A 19,121-nucleotide genomic window follows, 5' to 3' on the forward strand; every position below is an offset into this window, starting at 1 on the left:
TTCTAAGTTTCATACTGGGAGGGGATTTAGTAGATGTTCATGAAAGGGTATGACGATTAATTCTTATAATACGCCATATTTAAATATTTCCCCGATGGGCTGCCAAAGTTTCCTATTGTTCCTATTTGTTCTAGGTTGTTTCTGCTGAAAGCTAAAAAACCTTAAAAAATTAGTATTTAAAAAATCTCTAAAATAGCAAAAAAATTAAAATGTGATTCCGTGCTTTTGTTTCTCCGAACATATATAGCACATAAAGTAAAATCATTCATCGGCATATCGCGCTCTCTGTATCTTCTGGCGTTTGTGGATGCTATTCGAAGCGCAAGAATTAAACCGAAGCATTCTGTCCCAAGGCAATTGGAGCAGCCTGCCTGGAGGCAACACTGCCTGCAGCACTCTCGCTATGTGGCATCCACACACAGGGAAACGGGAACGGAACGGACACACACTCGCACGCACACAGGGAGCGCTGTGCCGCATGTAACGGTTAGACGAGCACCGACCCGACCCGAAGAATCCACAGGGCAGCAGCGGCGAGAGTCAATCGAAATTCTGTTGTCAAAGCGTGCGGTTCGTTCGGTCTCGCCCGCGTGAAGAGCAATCGAAAGCTACAAGGCAAGAAGCAGAAGGAGGCGCAGGAGACAGTCGCCACTTGGAGCGACCAGTTCCAAAAAATCTGACAAACTATAGGCACTCATAGCCATAGACATAGGCATAGACGTGAATATAGAAAATAGTCTACGCAGATAGTGCGGTGCGGCCAGTGGCACTTTATTTATAAATCCTCTATATTTTTGGATCAAACTTGGGGCGAAAGCAAAAGTGTTAAAAGAATTCGGTCCCGTCTCGGTTTGGTGTGTGCTGCGTGTCCGTGTGAAAATGCCGATGGCAAAATTGTGAAATCCTCTCGAGTAAAAATCCAATCTAGCACTTAATCCATAAACACATAAATCCCGAAACAATGATGTACTTAAGCAGCAAACTGTGTTCCTGGCTGCTGCTGGTGGTGTGCTGTAGCTCCATCCTGGTCAGCGGACAGTACGAGCACTATCTGGACAGCCTGCGCTCCAATGAGCTGTACGAGTTCGTCGACGACGGCTCCTCGGGCAGCATCCAGTTCCTGCCCAAGGGCGACAGCGAACGTACCCTCCTGCAACTGGAGCAGCCCATCAGCTTCTATGGCGAGCAGTACGAGCAGCTCTATGTGAGTAGAGTGTTTCCAGTGCCCCATTTTAGATTCCAGAATTCAGGTTACAAAGTATCTCGAAGATTGTGCACTGCGCTGAATGAATTTTTTTTGCAGTTTCCGATAAGACATCCACGTCCATCCCCGATCCCCGATCCCCCATCCGCCTCGATCGATGATAAGCGGTCAATCATTATGCAAATATTCAACAGTTCAATAGTTTCTTGCTTATAGTCAGTAAGGCAGGCAGGCAGTCATTCTATTTCGGTTGATAGAGCATGCTTTGTTGTGTTGCGAGTATTTATAGACGACATTAATTTTCGGCAAAACATGACAGAAGGACGGACATCGATTTCCACACACCACACAGCACCCACGAGCGTCAAAATTTACATCTATGTCTTTCGATACGAGTCGAGGTATCGCACACGTACAATTTACACGCTCTTGAGGGTGGTCCATACCGAAAGCCTAGGCGAACCGGACCCCCATCCCATTGATGTCGCTGTGCCGCCTTGGCCATCTGCCAAAGTTCCTGAGCATTTCGGTTCTGAGTGGTATTCAGCATTCGGCATCGAGAATTATGAGTTCTCCGCGTCGAGAGTGCGAGAGTGTCGCCTATTTTTGAACCGTATTTGTCTTTTCTCTTTTGTTGTTGCTGTGCTTTGTATTTGTTAGTTAATTAACTGAATTTATGTGTCTGACGTGGAAAAATAGCACGCGGCACAGAATCGGAACGCCGCCTTTTATTATGGCCAAAGGAATACATAAATTTCATTGGAATTCCTGTCGGGAGTAGTCGCGAAGAAGTGTCAGACAGCAGCTCCAAAGCGTTCGACTTTAATTATTGCCGGAGCCAATCCAAAATCTTATAAATAGATTCGTCATATTCCCCATTCCAATCGTCAATTATCGTGTGAATAACCGGAGAGGTTAGATACTTTCGAAAGTTCAGACATAGGTATACACATATAGTAATCGTACATATTATATTCATGATAAGAATTTGTTTGCCCGCACATTGCAATTTTCGAATATCAAAAGAGACTGAGCTCCGCATATTTATATTTTGTTAATTCTTTCGGTTGTCAGTTTATTTTCTAGGGATCGTATCCTACTCATAGTTTCAAGAATTTTCCAATTTAAAAGAAATGATTCCTACATTAGAAATGTAGAAATGGGAAATCCGTCTCATTTTTCTCCTGGTTTGTTCTCGATGTGAAACATTGGTAGAGGCTCTTATGCTGTTCTGTTAGACGATTAAGGAATTTCGGACTGTCTTTCACTGGAAAACAAATGTGATTAAAAGCAAAAGCCTACCACAGACTCTTAAAATTTACCAAATTGCGTAGAAACAACAAATATGGAGAGCTCCAATTGTGGCATCCCCTTGAAGATCATGGAATCTGTACAGCTACAAATCACCTGCCAAGATGCCGAAATTCCTAGCGCCCCAGCAGATTCCTTGCTTTGGCAACCATTTGCCAGTCCAGGCACATTGCAACACATTGCCAACGGCCCGCAGAGATGAAGTGCACCCGTGGTGCCGGCTATCTGGAGGCGCAACAGTGCAATCTGATTTATGCATGGGGCCTGTCAGCGCTTTAGAGCCACATTTCGAACACCTGTGTTCCAAATCCATTCTGCTAGAAACAAAATTGTTGTTTATTTAGAACAATGCATCGCTGCATATGCTCGAGAGGATGGAGAATGAAGAGAACGGAGTGGTGTTGGGGATGGGGTTGGGTAAATGTTGATGCTGATGAAGTTGCAACTGAAGTAGGAAAAACTAGATCGAACTAATTCCAGCCAGAGGAGTGCGGATGTGGATGCTTCTGGGGAGGGACTCAATTAGTTAGAGGGCGATCGTCTCAGATCACTTATCGCATCCCTTCAAATGATCATTTGCCGCCTTGTTAATGGTTTGTTGGTGTTTGCTTTCCGCCATGAGAACAATTCCCGCTCGGAGTTAAGTGGCCCGTTAGCACTTCACGGTGATGGGATGGGATGGCAGGGGAGGCGGCGGAGAGGGCTCTTTGAAGTGCCATATGGAAGCCAAGTACTGCCACTTGAACCGATTGTGATCCCTGATGCGCACTTCCTAATTTCCTTTGCCTCCGTTTCCTTTACACAGATCAATACCAATGGAATCCTGACGTTCAACGTGGAATTCCCCGAGTACTTGAACCAGCCTTTCCCACTCGAGTACCCCTCGATAGCCGCCTTCTACTCGAACGTGGACACATCAAACAGTGGGGATGAGACCTCCGTCTCTCTATTCCAGACCAAGGACCCTGCCACCCTGGACAGAGCCTCGCAGCTGGTGCGCTACGCCTTCAGCGAACAGGCCGCGTTCGAGGCGGAACAGGTGGTTGTGGCTACTTGGCAAAACGTAGGCTACTTCGACTCCAAGACGGACAAAGTGAACACCTTCCAGGTGGCCCTGATAGCCAATGAGCAGCAGACCTTCGTGCAGTTCATCTACCCGGAGGGCGGCCTCAACTGGCTCCAGGGCGAGTCGTTGGGCAATGGACTGCCCGATATCCGCGCTCAGGCTGGGTTCGTGGCTGAGGACGGACGTTACTACAGCCTCAACGGATCCGGATCGGAGAATGTAAGTTCAAGAGAGTACTTGTTCGGGGGAGATGGCTCTCTAATTGTATTCTGTTAACTGTTTTAGGCCCGTTTCCTTAGCGAGAGCACCAACCTGGGAGTGTCCGGAGTCTGGCTGTTCGAGGTGGCTCCGGTGACAGCACAGCAGAACGTGCGGGCCCCCGACAACGCCGAGACGCGCACAGAGTCGCCTGCTTTGGCCCAGAGCTGCCAAGCTCTTGGACATCAGTGCCACGACAAGGCTCAATGCCACGACAAGGCCGAGGGATACTGCTGCGCCTGTGAGCCGGGCTTCTACGGAAACGGAAAGGCTTGTCTGGCCAACGACCTGCCCATCCGGGTGACGGGCACGCTCTCGGGCGAGTTAAATGGCCGGCCAGTCGACGAGCAGGCCAAGCTGCAATCATACGTTGTCACCACCGATGCCAGGTCCTACACGACCATCAATCCGCTGAGCGTGGAGCAGGGAGCTCAGATCCGCCTGATCCTGCCGCTGCTCACGACCGTGCCCTGGCTTTTCGCCAAGTCGGTGAATGGAGCCTCCAATGGCTACCAGCTGACGGGCGGCGACTACGAGCACATCTCGCGCATCCAGTTTGAGTCGGGAGAAACGTTGCACGTGAACCAGACCTTCCAGGGCCTCAACTACTGGGACCAGCTGGCCGTAAAAATCGAAATCTACGGCGAGGTGCCGACCATCCAGTCGGGCGCCACTCTCCACCTGCCCGACTACATCGATGAGTACCGCTTCGTACGGCCCGGAGAGCTGCAATCGGTGCAGACGCACCAGCTTGAGCTGGTAGACGACCAGCGCGTCATCAGCTTCCAGGTGGACCAACGCATCCTGTACCAGAGCTGTCTGCGCGACGACGAGGCGGACCCCTCCGACACCAGCGTCATGCAGAAGGTATCCAAGATCGCCCTGGACTTTGTGGAGCGTGACCAGGCGCTGCGCATAAGCGCCATGAGCAAGATCGGGGTGGACGCGGAGTCCAATGCCTGCACGGACGGCACTGGCCAGTGCGTGGAGAACTCCGTGTGCGTGCCCTATGAGGATACCTACCGCTGCGACTGTCGCCACGGCTACGCGGCCCAGCTGGACGAGCGCGGCCTCGAGGTCTGTGTGGATGTGGACGAGTGCGCCCTGGGTACTCATGTGTGCGACGAGAACGCTCTGTGCGAGAACAACGAGGGCGGATTCACCTGCTTCTGCTCCGAGGGATTTCAGGGTAACGGCTACAGGTGCCTGTCCAACAGCAGTGACAGCACCGCCGACAACATCGAGTACTCCACCCCTGCCAACCAGGTTGTCGATGAACCTAGCTCCGAGACCGATTCCGAGTCTGAGGCTAATGCCAATGCCAATCCCGATCCCAACCCCTATCCCTACCCCTATCCCAGTGAGGAGGAACAAGGGCCCACACATTCGGATGAGTGCTATGTGAGTGAGAGGAGCCCCACCGCTTACTGTCCAATGATTACCTCTCTCACCCTCCTTCCAGCGCTGCTCACCCGATGCCGACTGCTACGAGGGGCGTTGCGCCTGTCGCGAAGGCTTCTCCGGCGATGGGTACCAGTGCTCCAATCTGTGCGGCCATGACGAGGCCTGGGAGCACGGACGCTGCGTTCCCATCCTGCTGGAGCTGGAGGTGGATCCGTCGTGCGATTTTCTTGGCAACTGTCGCTGTCCGGAGGGCTACCTAATCTCCGAAGATGGTCAGATTTGTCGCTATACTCTGGATGCCGATTTGGAGAAGAATGGAGACTTGGGTGAGTGATATCCTTCACACTTAGGATATGCTTATGGTTGGATTTCAATGTTAAGGACATAAGAAGATGTTTTACTCCGGACAGTGGTTGTATAATTATTCCTTCGGTAACTAATATACTACCTTTATAGTTCCTTGCGATGTGGACGCCAACTGCCATATCAATGCCACTTGTGTCTGGTACGAGCACGAGCTGCGGCACATCTGCACCTGCAACGCCGGCTTCAGCGGCGACGGCTACGCCTGTGAGCCCATCGACGACTCCTGCGCTATTGTAAGTTCTAGTCGATTCCCGATCGAGCAGTCCAGTATACTCCGCCTGCTTCCAGAAACCCGAAATCTGCGACGCCCATGCCACGTGCAACTACAACGACCAACAGGGCAAGTCCGAGTGCGTGTGCGAGCGCCGCTACGAGGGCGATGGATACCGCTGCCAGCTGGCGCCGGAGTGCGAGTCCGCGGAGCACTGCGGGGAGAACGCCTTCTGTGACTCGGGCGTTTGCCAGTGTCAGGAGGACTACGAGCGGGATGTGAGCGACAGGTGTGTGCCGGCCGGCCGTTGCGGGGCCGTCTTCTGTGGCTCCAACGCCATCTGCAAATGGGACTCGGTGCAGAGCGTCCAGTACTGCGACTGCCTCGAGGGCTATCTGGGGGACGCACTGGCGGGGTGCCTGAGCAAACCCACGCCCTGCAACGTGAGGAACACCTGCGGCATACATGCCACCTGCGAGCCAACCGAGTAAGTTCGGACAGCAGCAGAACTGGGGGTCATTCGTATATTTTATTTGAATTTTGCGATTCCAGGGATCCTGCGAATTATGAGTGCCAGTGCATCGCCGGCTACCACGGCGACGGCTACGTGTGCATCGAGGAGCAGAACTGCCTCAACAACCCCACGCTCTGCGACATGAACGCCAAGTGCCACTCGACCAACTCCGGCCTGGTCTGCGCGTGCAATCAAGGTGAGTGTTCCGATGCACATTCCGCCTCCACTCCCGAGACATCACTTCTTGGGCGGGGCCAGTTCGTTAGCTGCGGCGACCTTCTCCTCGCTGGGGGAGCACGAGTTGAAGAAGCAGAACCCGAATATGGACAGGGCCAGCACCACGTTGAAGTAGCCGTTGTTGCGGTCCCAAGTATGGGGATGCATGAAGAACTCGCGCATCGACACGAGAGAGGACGAGCCTGGCTTCTTCAGATCTCCGCTCAGGTTCTGTGCGAAGCGACGATCTACCAAAGTATTGCCCGTAGTCGGTCGGCGCTTCACTCTGGAGCCGGCGGCCTGATTCTGAGTCGAGGATCGCCCGGCGACAATGCCTCCCATGCGCGACATCCTCGTGAGCAGAGTCCGGAGAAGACGCATCCTGGCAGATTAAGGAAAGGGTGTCGGAGGAGTATTTTTTGAATTGAAAATTAAACTGTACAAATTTTGGATTTAGCCAAGAAAAATGTCTGAACTCTGAGTTACGAATGGAGAATGAATGGAGAGAATTGGTGGAGACTACTGGGATCATGATTTTCCAGAGCTACGTACTTAAACAACCCCAATTGCCTTTCCTAAATTCCAGGTTTCTATGGAAACGGCTCCACCTGCTTCGAGCGCCAGCAGCATGACTCGGACTTCCTCATCGTCAGCCAGGGAGTGGTCATTGTCCGAGTACCTCTCAACGGACGAAATGTTCTGCCCATATCGGTGGCCTCGATGGCCATCGGCCTGGACAAGGACTGCGTGGAGGGTCGCGTCTACTGGGGCGACATCTCGGCCAAGAAGATTGTGAGTGCCAAGTACGATGGCACCGACGCCCGTCCCTTCATTACCACTGGTAAGATGGCTTTAACTAGGTCCATGAGAGCTGCGCTTATTATTTCCTGATCGCCCAGATATCGAGTCTCCTGAGGGCATTGCCATAGATGTCATTTCTCGTCGCCTATACTGGACTGACTCCGTAAAGGACACCATTGAGGTGGCCAGCCTGGACGATCCCACGCTGCGTGCGGTGGTTATCAACAAGCAGCTGGTGAATCCCCGCGGCATTGCCGTGGATCCCTACAGAGAGTAAGCAATGACGATAGACACCCGAAGATCAACGTTTCTGACCTTCCTCTTGGTTCACAGGAAACTCTTCTGGTCGGACTGGGACCGCTCCTCGCCCAAGATTGAGTTCTCTGACTTGGACGGCACTGGGCGGGAGCTGTTGCTGGGCCACGATGCTGTCACCCTGCCGAACTCTCTGGTAGTGCTGGAGAACACGGGCGAGCTGTGCTACGCCGATGCGGGAAGCAAGAAAGTGGAGTGCATCCATCCCCAGAACCGCGAGACCCGCACCATCTCCAACGAGCTGTCCTATCCGTTTGGCCTCACCTTCACCCATGATCAGTTTTACTGGACCGACTGGACTACGTGAGAACCTCTTAACCTTCAAATGGAAAAGAATTAACCAAGCTATTTTCCAGCAAAAAACTGGAGAGCGTGGACGCCCTGGGTACCCGCCAGAAGCCAATACAGACCCCGTTCTTTGGCAGCCACAAGATGTACGGCATGACGGTCGTGGAGCAGAACTGTCCGCAGTACCAGAGCCCCTGCCAGATCAACAACGGCGGCTGCACAGACGCCCGGCTCTGTCTGGTGAACCGCAAGGCTCCTTCGGGCAAGAGCTGCAAGTGCACCAGCGCCTCCACCGGCTGCAGTCTGCAGCCATCGCCCTATCCCGGCTACTAAGTCAATAAATATTCAACTAAATTGACATTATTTTTCGATACGTATACAGAACCAAAAACACAAAGAAACAATGAGTTAAGAAACGCTAACTAAATTAAATGTACTAACTAGGAATGCCTGTGTGCCATTTTATGTAAAGCTACTCAAAACTTAATAAAATAAAAGTAAGCACCCGACGTGGGTCTAGAGATTAAACACTACTAAGAGCTTAGCTTTTGGCAATGCTTTTGAAGACCTGGTTCTAACAACTCTGTTAGTCACATAACAAATAGTCTGATATCGAAGTTTCACTGCTAGATATACAGGATATAAAGGAATACAAACTACTATGTTCGGTTTATTATACAGCTCAGAACATAAAATGACTTCGTTCGCAATACAATATTTCCAACTATATATTTTGAGTTTATTGTGAGTTCTGTTCGGCATGCCTTAAAGAGCATCGATAAATATTACAGCAAGTTTATATTCTAGTCCACACTAAAACTCTAATGATGCCAATGCCAGGTGCCAGATGCCAGATGCCAGATGCGGATTAGTTATCTATCTTTTGTACATTGAGACATCGGTTCGATCTAAGTGCTAGTTCTTACACAAATACATTCTCACCTAAGTACATACAGTGGGTATATGAATGCTGGTTTGTACAGATCTATGTAAATAAGTATCTGTTGTGACAGGCATATGCTTAACTAGGCTTTCTTTTGAGACACTGGAATGCATTTCATCTTCCTCACCCTCACCGTCATCGGCAATGTTGAGTAAAATTTCCTTAAAAAACTGCTTTTTGTGCTTTAACTAACATTTTCAAGTGTGTGTAGGGATGTGTGTTTGCTCTAGCTACTACCTATAGAGGCTCTATAATTGGGACGTTTCTTCGAAATATTCAATTGAGTTGGGGTTGCGTTTCCTAACACTATGCTACGGGGGTGTGTGTGTATAGCTCATTGAATTTGGTACAGTGGCCGACACTCTCGATGTGTCGGCGTTATAGGTATGGTATGGTATGTATGTATGGTATTTAGGTGGATACTACTCTTAACTATAGAATAACTCTAAGCTCTAGATCCTAGCTTCTGTTGTTTTGCGTTTTCCGTATTCCGTATTCCGTATGGTATTCTTAAGTTCTAATAGTTGTTTTAGATTTGCTCTTTTAATGCTTCCTTGAATGTTGGTTGGTTCTAATATACAGTGTATATATACAAATTCCTTGCTTCTATATGTATATATAAGTTTTTTGGTTGGTTTCGTAAAGCATTAGAGTATACCAAAGCCCGTTCCAAACTATGTTATGAAAACCGTTTCCTGTTTAGTTTGTTTTTCTTTCATTTGCCTTTGTTTTTACAATTGTGTAAAACAATTCAAAGAGTTTTACAAAACTTGGGATGTTTTTCGTGTGTATGTGTATAGTACATGACATTGATAGCACCTTCAGACAAGTATCTATATGTGGTATATTATATGTATGTGGGAGGAAGTTAAGCCGACCAAAATCCGAATAGGACTTGCATATGTATATGTGGGATATACCTAGGGTACACACAGATACAGGGGCTTGAGAATTTGATAGTTTGCTATGCTCCTCGGATATGCTAGAAACGAATCGGGTACTTAGAACTAGGCTCAGATATATATGTACAGTTAGCTAAATCATCATCCAATCTATCCAATAGTTTAACTACATATCTTGTTCCCAAAACACAATTTGCCTCAACTTTTGTTGCGTGTTGTTTGTTGTTTATAAAGCATATACTCGTAATTATTCCTATACTATATGCATGTTCCTTATAGACATTTCTACTCTATGGTAATCTATCGCACTATATCCGTAGCTAAACCCTTCCCTATGCAGGGCTCGTCTTAAAAGGGAGAGGGACTGGGACGCACACCACAGACGTTGGGGGTGGGTTGGTTGGTCTCTCCTAATACTTTTACTCTCAGAACTTATCTCTACGCGTGTGTCTGTGTGTGCCGGCCGTGTTCTATATCCATTTGTTCTTTGACATGGAGGAGCGGAGACGGCGCCCCCACATCAGGTTGTATCATACAATCGTTCCCTGCAGATGCTGCGGCGACGACACCTGCGACGACTGGGGGCCAAGCGAGTCCTGGGGCTGCAGGGAGCTACAGGCCCCCGATGAGGTGCTGGGTCCTGGCCCCAGGTCAGCCGTGTTGATCGCCAGCGAAGAGCCAGCCCCTAGCATGCCACTAGTTGAGGATCCAGTCCCGGATGGGTTTATGCCGCCGCCGCCACCGCCGCCCATCATGCAGGGCACGCCCAGCATGGGTGTGGGCTCCTCTGGCGGGGTGACCTGGAGAGAAATCTGATTCTAGCCCAGGCGTTAGTCATCAATAGGATTCATATGATCTGTGCGCGATGAGAACTTACCTCCATGCCTATGCTGCCATTGAGCGAGATCTTGATGGGGTTGCTGTGATTCGTGGCCTGCATCAGGGTCGTGAAATGGCTGATGCCGATCTCCTCCAGCGAGGACTTTCGCCGGCCATGACTGACGCCCACGCTGGGAAGGCCTTGCCTCAGAGAGGAGGATCGACGCAGCAGTATGTCGTTGTCGATCTGCAAGGACAGAGGAGCAAGGAAATATCCACGCAAGTGTTTGGCGATTAGTGAGGGGAGAAAACCCAGCGCAGGTGCTTGTGATACCAACAAAACGCAATTACAATACACATACAAATTGGCTATTCTTGCAGTTGAAGTTGAAAAAGCAAACACAGGGACAAAAATCTAGAATTTCTGCTCGCTCCTGCCGACATAATGATCTACATTTGACTCTGGTTCTGATAGGATTCTGAGGTCTTTGATTCTGGGTCAAGCCCTGCGTTGATACTATGACTAGGGATTGTTGCTGCTGCTGTTGCAGTGGTGTGCTTCTGGATGTTGCCGGTGCTGCTTCTGCTTCTGCTATTGATGTGGCTGCCGTGCTGATTGGTAGAGTGTTCTGCGGCTTAACTTTGATACGAGAATTTTGATGCTCAGTGTGTGAGTGCAAGTGCTGGCCCGAACGGACCGAGCCTCTATGTATTTTGTTGTAGCCAATTTGTTAAAAAAACTTAACTAAGATAACGAGGTGTGTGATGGACTGCGAACTGGAGCTGAAGACCCATGGCCAGCCCAAATTTACATTCCCTAGGACAGCGTCTACACTGCGGCCGCAGGCAAAGCCCAAGGTATAAGCATGAATCTTTGTTCTGACAGCAATATATGTAAAATACATTATGTATCTATGTATCTAATGTGTGTGTTAAATTTGTAGATACAACTGTGCGCTTAACTGCTTTGAATGAACCCAAAGCCAGAAATAGATAAACAAAATAAGCAAGAAACTCTCTTGAAGATGATTTACAGCCAGATATGCTTAGACCTTGGAGACCGTAGAGTTAGCTCTTGGTGTATCTTAACGGAAATCGAACAAACCAACGAGAGGAACGTGAGTTAAATCAACAAACATAGAGAAAAAGAGAGGGGGGGAGAGCGAGGAAGAGGTGTGTGGGGGGGTGGGGCGGTGGTGTACGTGTGGGTGTGGAAGAAGGAATAATAGCCAACCCGCAATGAGTTACTCCGTCCACGCTGATTGCCAACCACCGTCGGACTGTCGGGTAGAGAAAGAGAATTCGATTTAATTTGCTGCATCGGTGGGGTACAGCGCTGCGAGGATGATCCATACCCGGCCAAAGTCTGAACGCTCTGCATTTGCATTGGGTTCAAACCGGCGATGCCGGAGCCGCGACGCGACCCAGCCCCGACGGCGGTGTTGGACATGTTTTGCATCTGGGGCCCACAAGTGGCGCCCAGGTTGATGTTCGAGCAGAACGAGATGTTCGACTTGCGACGCGAATTGTGGCGCTCGAAGGTCTTTTGGGCCGAGAACGGCGACGGCCGCACCAAGTAGCTGTGGAATGAGAATGTGAAATGTGGTAGAGAAAAGTGATGGTGGTCCTGCCGCTCGGATGATTGGACTCACATGAGATCGCCCTCCTCCAGCTTGAGATCACAGCTCGGGTTGATTATCACATAGGACAAGTGGTTCCGCTTCTCGCTCACGTCATCGTAGTCGTTGGTGGGCAGGTTCAAGGACTCCATGCGACTCCTCACCAGGTTGGCGATCTCCGCGCGCTCGATCTGCTGTGCATGATTGTCCTTGGCCTCGTCGGCCAGATTGATGGAGTACTAAAAGAGGAAGCCATCGTTTACTCAATAGTGGAGAGGAGTTCTCTGTATGTTCGATAATGTATATTAAAGTTCTGGTTGATCCTGTGTGAGTGTTGTTGCTGAGATGATCGATGATCGAAGATGATTGGTTGACCAGTGGCCATCAGCGGTAGTTGTTTTAGTTGTTGTGAGGCATGCTAGTAGAACAAAACTTCATGCTGCAAAAGCGATAGGACGAGTCAAGACGACCTACCTTAGCCACCTTAACCTAAACCTCAACCAGTAAACGGTAAACGATAAACGGTAACCCACTTAGCCCACACAGAAACAAGATTTGAGTCGAGTCGGGTCGGGTCGCGTCGAGTAGAGGTGGGAATGGAAAGTGCTCTCGAATCGAATACTACTTACAGATGATCCCTTACGCTCCGAGCAACCGCCCAGACAGTTGACCGACCTCTGGCGCTGCTGCGGCTGCGACGGGGCCCGAAAGCTGGGGCTGCTGCCCCCACCTGTTGCCGAGGACGGCGGGCGGTAGGTGACCCCGCGCAGCATTTCCGTGGAGTCCTTGGTGGAGTCGGGCGTGCCAGTCTCCTCGTCGTACTGGGGCATGGCATGGATTTTTTTGGTGTATGCAAATTTTTCGATGAGGTTCGGTTAAACACAAAATGATTTACATATTTAATTGGTTTTTAATTGAAATGGCAAATTGCTCTCACTGCTCTCTGTGTGCTCGTTTTCATGTATGTATTCTCGCAGTATGTGTGTGCGAGAGAGGTGTGATGGTGGTGGTGTTTTGTTGGTTCTGTTCGTGTTCGTGTTCGTGTTGGTGTTGGCCACAGCAAAAAAGTTAACATTTATGTATTACGAGTATAAACATGCTGTGGAACAGAACATATTTTCCAAGCAATGGACGTAAGCACATTTAAATTATTAAAAACAAAACCTAACGAAATTAATTGACGCGATTTATTGATTTAAGAAGCCGAAACACAAAAAGTTTCTCAACCAAAAAGAAGAAAACACTAAGCAAAAAAGTGCGGGGCAAGCGCTAGGCGGATGCTTTGCGAAGAATAAATTTCCGCTGTGGGAAATACTCTTCTTATATTTTTCAGGGTTCTCTAATCTGATGAAATTTCTAATTATTTTTCTTTATTTTTGCCAATTATACCATTGATTCTTTCCTTTCTTCTCCTCTAACAACTCGTATTGGTTTTTTAATGAGCTCCATATCAAACCGGCGACAAAACTAGGAACAATTGGTAGAATTTTCCATGCTTCAAAATGAGTTTGAGGAAAGGATAGTGGGCAAGTGGACTGGCAAGGCCTGACAGAACAAGAAAATGCAATCAGCTAATTAAAAGTGGCATGCAAACAACACAAGCCCGAACAAACTGAAGCGGAAACGGAAACAGTACCAGAAACGGAAACAGAAACAGGAACAGAACAGAAAACCAAATTATAGTCGGAAAAACCAAACATGCAGCAGCCAACAGGTCACGCAGGACCCTATAGAGAAACATATAGAAACATAGAGAGCTACAACGGCTACCACAGTCCCGGAGGGGCGTATTTACTGCTAGTTCTACATACACGTACACACACACACACACACACACACACGTGGATACACAATTGGTGGCCGGTCGGCTAATGGGGCAAGCATACGGATTCGGGTATGAGATTGTATGAAGTGTAGCTGGTATTTTCGGTATTTACGGTATTTCTTTGGATTTTTTTTATCGTATCATATTTTTTGGGGATATGGGGGCGGGGCGGACTCACTGCGTGCGTGTGCGTCAGGTCCAATACAAACGCAATTAATTTTTGTTCAATTTGTTTCGGTTTTCTTTTTGAACTGTTCAACGGGTCGTATGTGTAATTTGTAAGTAATTTGATTGACCTGATCAGGAATGCTCACACAACTCTTTAATATGGTAATTGGGATCCGTTCAGTGTTTCAGCCGAATGAAAAATGATTTTACTGCAGCAAATTAAGCCAAAAAGGAAACGAGGGTGGAATAGACGGGGATCTAGCAGTAAACAAAAAAAAAATTTATATAGGTTACGGGACGGGAACGGTAGGCAGAATCGAAACAGAAACCAAAATCAGCACGCTATGCATTATTTATACGAGAGTATATGTACAGGTACATACATATGTACTTAATGTATATATGTATAATTCGATTTGATTTTTGATGGGGGAGTTTAATTTGAGTCTCCGCTAGTGGCATCGAGCATTAGGAGGTATATATTGTATATTTGATAAATCTAAAGATCTCCCATTTACTCAAATAGGAGAAAAGACTGTATATACTTGGATATATATATGTATATATTTATAAGGAGAGAGAGAGAGCGAGAGCGAGAAAGACTTTACATGTTTTCTATGCACTTAACGAAACTGGAGATAATGCACAACTTTTTAGGATGAATAGACAGACTTCAGACCCAAATGCAGTTGAGTAGTATTGAAAATATCAAGGCGTAAGCGTGTGATTGAGAAATCAAAAGTACAAACAAAAGACCAACTCGGGGATAGTGAAACGAAGACTAAAACAAAAATTACGATCAGGCGTTAACTGGGAAACGGGAGAACTCAATTCGGTAATAGGCAAATCAAGGTTAAAATTGTTCGATTCGATTCGATTCGATTATTTTCTTGAATTTAATTTCGATTTGTTCTGGTGTGTGTACCTAATCGCAACTCGAAATACGAATATGTGAGCAAGAGACAGAATAAGAGATAGAGTTAGATACAGAGAAAGAGAGAGATATAGAGAGAGAGAGAGAGATAGATAGACAGGCTATGTGTGTGAGTTTGTGTGAGTGAGCGTGTTAGTAGGGTTAGAAAGTGATGGGGCGGGGCTGTCTCTGGAGCGGCGTGCCCCGAAAGCCCCAGAAGACCGAAGGAAGAGGAGGAGGAGGCGATTGGAAGCTTGAAGCCCGAATCTTGAGTTGCTGTTTGCCTTTGCTTTGGACTCACCGATGGACGCAAGCGCACACAATGCCTGCCGAAGGCCGAGAAGGGTCCCCATCTATCGACCGGCGAGTTACTCACATGTGACGTGTCCGCATTCGAGGTGTCCTGGGTGCGGTAGATGCCAATCGGTATCTCGCAGGTGGTCGAGCACAGCTTCTGGTAGAGCCGGCCGTAGGTGCGTATCCACATGTCCTCCTTGGTGATGCGCATCTGTCGGGCATAGGCACTCGATTCCATTATCTACCCCATTGGAGGCGGTCAGCGGCTGTCCGCTGGTACTTACCGAGGTCAGGAAACCGCTGCCCGGGGCCTGGTCAATCCCCAGCAGGAGGCGCACAAACGTAATCACATAGTCCTTCACGAAGGCCTGGTACAGCAGCGTGTCCAGCATGGAGGCGCTAAACACGGCCCCCGCCGCAAACGGCAGGCGGAACATGTACGAGATGTGCGATCCACGCTCCTTTTCGCGCTGCAAAGAAGTGAGCGGCAAATTAACCAACTGACATCTGCCGGGGGCAGGCGGGGCCAACTCGTTACGGACCTTTTCCATTTTGCTCAGGTGCAGGGCGTACTTGTCGTGGGCCCGGAACTGCATAAACCGCATGTTTGAGCTCTGCGACAGCTCAGTGATGCTCTTGATGCTGGGAAAGAATCTGTAAGGGAATGAAAGGACCGATTCCGGTTCCGAATCTGTACTGTACTGTACTGCACTCACTTGAACATGTTCTGCACAGCTACTATGGTGTTGCAGTCGGAGAGGGAATCCTCCTCGGCCGAGTTCGACAGCTCCTTGTTGACGACGACCACGCTCTCGGCCAGCGTGATGCCCGCACGCAGGAGATCGTCGAGGCAGTCGATCGATCCCAGCATCCAGTACACCTGTCCCCAAAACGAAAGAGTTAGCTCGGTGAAGTGGCGTGGCATTAGGAATACCAACCAGGGGAAAGTAGGAGAGGGCGTCCAGGAAGGCCACGTCCGGACGTCGCTCCAGCAGCAGGATAATGGGATTGAGTGAGGTCTTCGAGCGAAAGTGAGCTCTCAGCGGAATGATGAAGTTGTATATACCGCTAGAGGCATAGTCGGCGGCCAGAATGATCGTCTTGTTCTGCCACTGGTACTCCTTGGCATTCCTATAGCTGCAGTGCTCGCATACCTGTAGAGGATTACCGTGTTTTTAGTGGAACGGAGCCCCGTCAGTCACGTCAGTCCCGAGTCTCACCTGAGCCAGCTGCAGACAACAGAGAGGCTTCTTCTCTTTGAGCAGGAAACAGAGCGTGGGGCTGACACCGATGAAGGGCGACACGGGCGGGAACCCCTTGACAATGCTGAAATAGCAGCGAGAGGTGGCGTTATATGGGTGATGCTCCCTCCGGAAATCGGCGGGCTGGAGAGCAGGTGATGAGTTGTGGCGGGGATGTGGTTAAGCTAAGTGCTGGGATTCGAGCAGTGACATTGACTAAGAGAGAACGCAGGCCGGGGTGTGTGTGGGGAGGTGAGATCGGGTTCAAACTACGAAGTAAACGAGGTGAAAGCATTCACTACCAACGAACGAATTAACAAATGGAAAACTGCACGTGTGTTCTCCTCCCCCTGTCCATGTCCATGTCCCACCCGAGAGCGACTCCAAGGATGACTCCCTCCTAGAACGACAAGTCCACGGCAAACGAATGCAACTGAAGCCAACAACAAGCAAACTCAAGGCAAAGCAGATGCTGCAACATCAACACACACAGATACAAACGAGTCTCGCAGGGGTATCGGGTATGCACGGCTTTTCCACGTTAAACGGGGGCGTCATTAAAAGATGTCCTGCGGCAGGCAAACAAAACACTCCACAAGCAACAGAAACGGCAACAGCAACGGCAACAGTAAGGAACAACAACGATAAGAACTCTTCAACAAATGGCGTCCGTAGAATGGTTCTCTGCCCCCAGACTTACCCTGAGTAGTCGGAGGCCCACACCGGACGCGCCAGGCGACGCGTCTCAACGGAACTGCTCGATGTAAATGCTGCTGCCGCCATTGCTGCGGCTGCTGCTGCTGCTGCTGATGATGCTGCTGTTGTCGTAGTCGTGGTGGTGGAGGAGGTGGTGGAGCAGCTGCAGGAACAGCACCGTTGCAGCTGCCTCCTTCGAGCCGCCAGTATGGCCAGAGTCCCTCCACCCAGGCCCAGACCCTGTCTGGGGCCCAGGTCATTGCGACACTCGCTGTCGCAGCTGTAACTCTTCTTCATGGCGCGCCTGCGTAGCTCCGTAGTGGAGTACTCTTCGAGAGGGAGTCCTAGACTACCCAGGGGCGGCGGCTGGTGCATGACAGGAGCAGCAGCAGCAGCAGCAGCAGCAGCAGTAGAAGCTGCAGTAGCGGTGGCGGTGGCATTGCAAAAGCTGCAACTGCGCTGATACGAATCCTCCGAGGAGCTCATGATGAGCGAATAGGTGCGCGATTGGGGAAAGTGCCCGCCCAAGCAGCTGAGGCGAATTATCGTTTTTCTTTTAGTTCGGTGTACATATATGTATGTGTTGGGGGAGGAATTACGGGGAGACGGGGTGGGGAGTAGGGAGTCTAGTGCTTAAGTACAACATATAAAATTAACATTCATTGGATATTCACACTCCCGAATGATCGATCATGAGTCAGTCCTCCTCCCATTTGATATAGTTTCAGGTACTTTAAATATCTATGTTCGAAGCAGTACCGATTTTCAATTGGAACTGTCCAATAATAATAGATAGATTGATAGATCTCTTCCTCCTATTCGATCATTCTGAATTGCAAATCTCTTTCTAGCACGAGCTATGTACACGGGGATTCAAGTTTTGGGGGGGATTAGTTTTTTTCTTTTGGAAATAATTAGTTTGCTAAAAAGTACAGTTAGTGATACATACACGAGGTACAGTCTATGTAGATAGAGACACTACACAGGGAGAGGGAAACGGTGCCTCCGATAGTCGGAAAGTGGGGGAACGGGCAGATGGATCCTGGTGGGTGGAATACTCACGCTATCTTCTCAGAGGGCGAGCGCCAGGGCATCTCATCGTCGATCTCGTCGTCGCTCTCGTCTCCCTCCTCGCCATCGTCGTTGCCGGCAATGGTGAACGATGAGGAGGTGAACATATCGGGCACGGGCAGGATCGAGGGACGTCTGCTTCCTGCTCAGATATCAGATATACCAGATATCAGATGTATACGGCTATCCGCTTGTTATCCAACTTACCCCTCCGCTGGTTAAGCACGTCCGGACTGAGCAGATTGGGATTGTTGCCGAAGGGCACATCCAGATGGTTCCCCGTGGACAACGTGGCTGGTGTGATGCTCAGCGACGTGCCCAGACTGTGGCCGCTGCCAACTCCGTGGCCAACACCGCCAGAGCCCCCGGGCATTCCCGAAGATCCGCCCATCGTCATGGGCGGTGGTGGCAGCGTCGTTGTGGTTATTGTGGTTGTGGTGGCCGCCGTCTGGGTCACCGTCGTGTCCTTGAGGTTCTGCCTGGAGTCCGATATTATCACAGCCGTCGGATTATCGCAGGCTGAGGACGGGGAACGAATGCCGTTAGTCCGGTTTACCTTGCGATAAACTCAATTCGGATATCGATTGAAATCGAACCAAATCGAATCGAATCTACTTGGGCGCTTGCTATACAAAACGAATGTCCACTAATTTCAGCTGAGCGAAGAAAATGT

At 49.5% G+C, this 19,121-nt stretch overlaps 2 protein-coding genes across 24 annotated transcripts in view; one reads left to right on the plus strand and one right to left on the minus strand.

Annotated features, from left to right (window-relative positions):
* Window positions 1-337: 337 nt before the first annotated feature.
* On the plus strand, window positions 338-8,487 carry LOC108159240 (nidogen). The gene is made up of 11 exons (XM_017292364.2): window positions 338-1,204; window positions 3,321-3,800; window positions 3,867-5,240; window positions 5,302-5,569; window positions 5,700-5,842; window positions 5,898-6,307; window positions 6,373-6,530; window positions 7,137-7,391; window positions 7,450-7,624; window positions 7,685-7,969; window positions 8,023-8,487. Exons 1-11 carry the CDS (start codon window positions 962-964, stop codon window positions 8,285-8,287), a joined length of 4,056 nt encoding a protein of 1,351 aa, XP_017147853.1. The 5' UTR covers window positions 338-961; the 3' UTR covers window positions 8,288-8,487.
* Window positions 8,488-8,653: 166 nt separating this feature from the next.
* Window positions 8,654-19,121, minus strand: part of LOC108159238 (potassium channel subfamily T member 2) — a 102,677-nt gene continuing 92,209 nt past the window's right edge. For 6 of the 23 annotated variants that reach the window (XM_033392471.1, XM_033392467.1, XM_033392466.1 and 3 more), the window contains 13 exons: window positions 18,656-18,967; window positions 18,440-18,590; window positions 16,661-16,766; window positions 16,379-16,594; window positions 16,157-16,320; window positions 15,983-16,094; window positions 15,725-15,910; window positions 15,445-15,651; window positions 12,867-13,058; window positions 12,271-12,476; window positions 11,853-12,198; window positions 10,677-10,865; window positions 8,654-10,617 (listed from right to left, as the gene is read on the minus strand). In XM_033392471.1, coding sequence (XP_033248362.1) covers window positions 10,330-10,617; window positions 10,677-10,865; window positions 11,853-12,198; window positions 12,271-12,476; window positions 12,867-13,058; window positions 15,445-15,651; window positions 15,725-15,910; window positions 15,983-16,094; window positions 16,157-16,320; window positions 16,379-16,594; window positions 16,661-16,766; window positions 18,440-18,590; window positions 18,656-18,967 — 2,675 coding nt within the window. In that variant the 3' untranslated portion in view covers window positions 8,654-10,329. Of the gene's footprint in view, window positions 10,618-10,676; window positions 10,866-11,852; window positions 12,199-12,270; window positions 12,477-12,866; window positions 13,059-15,444; window positions 15,652-15,724; window positions 15,911-15,982; window positions 16,095-16,156; window positions 16,321-16,378; window positions 16,595-16,660; window positions 16,767-17,362; window positions 17,910-18,439; window positions 18,591-18,655; window positions 18,968-19,121 lie in introns of those variants that run through there. The other 17 variants (XM_017292358.2, XM_017292359.2, XM_017292360.2 and 14 more) reach the window with 13 other exon arrangements.

Source organism: Drosophila miranda, chromosome 3 (assembly GCF_003369915.1).
Source record: "Drosophila miranda strain MSH22 chromosome 3, D.miranda_PacBio2.1, whole genome shotgun sequence".
Classification (NCBI taxonomy): Eukaryota; Metazoa; Arthropoda; class Insecta; order Diptera; family Drosophilidae; genus Drosophila; species Drosophila miranda.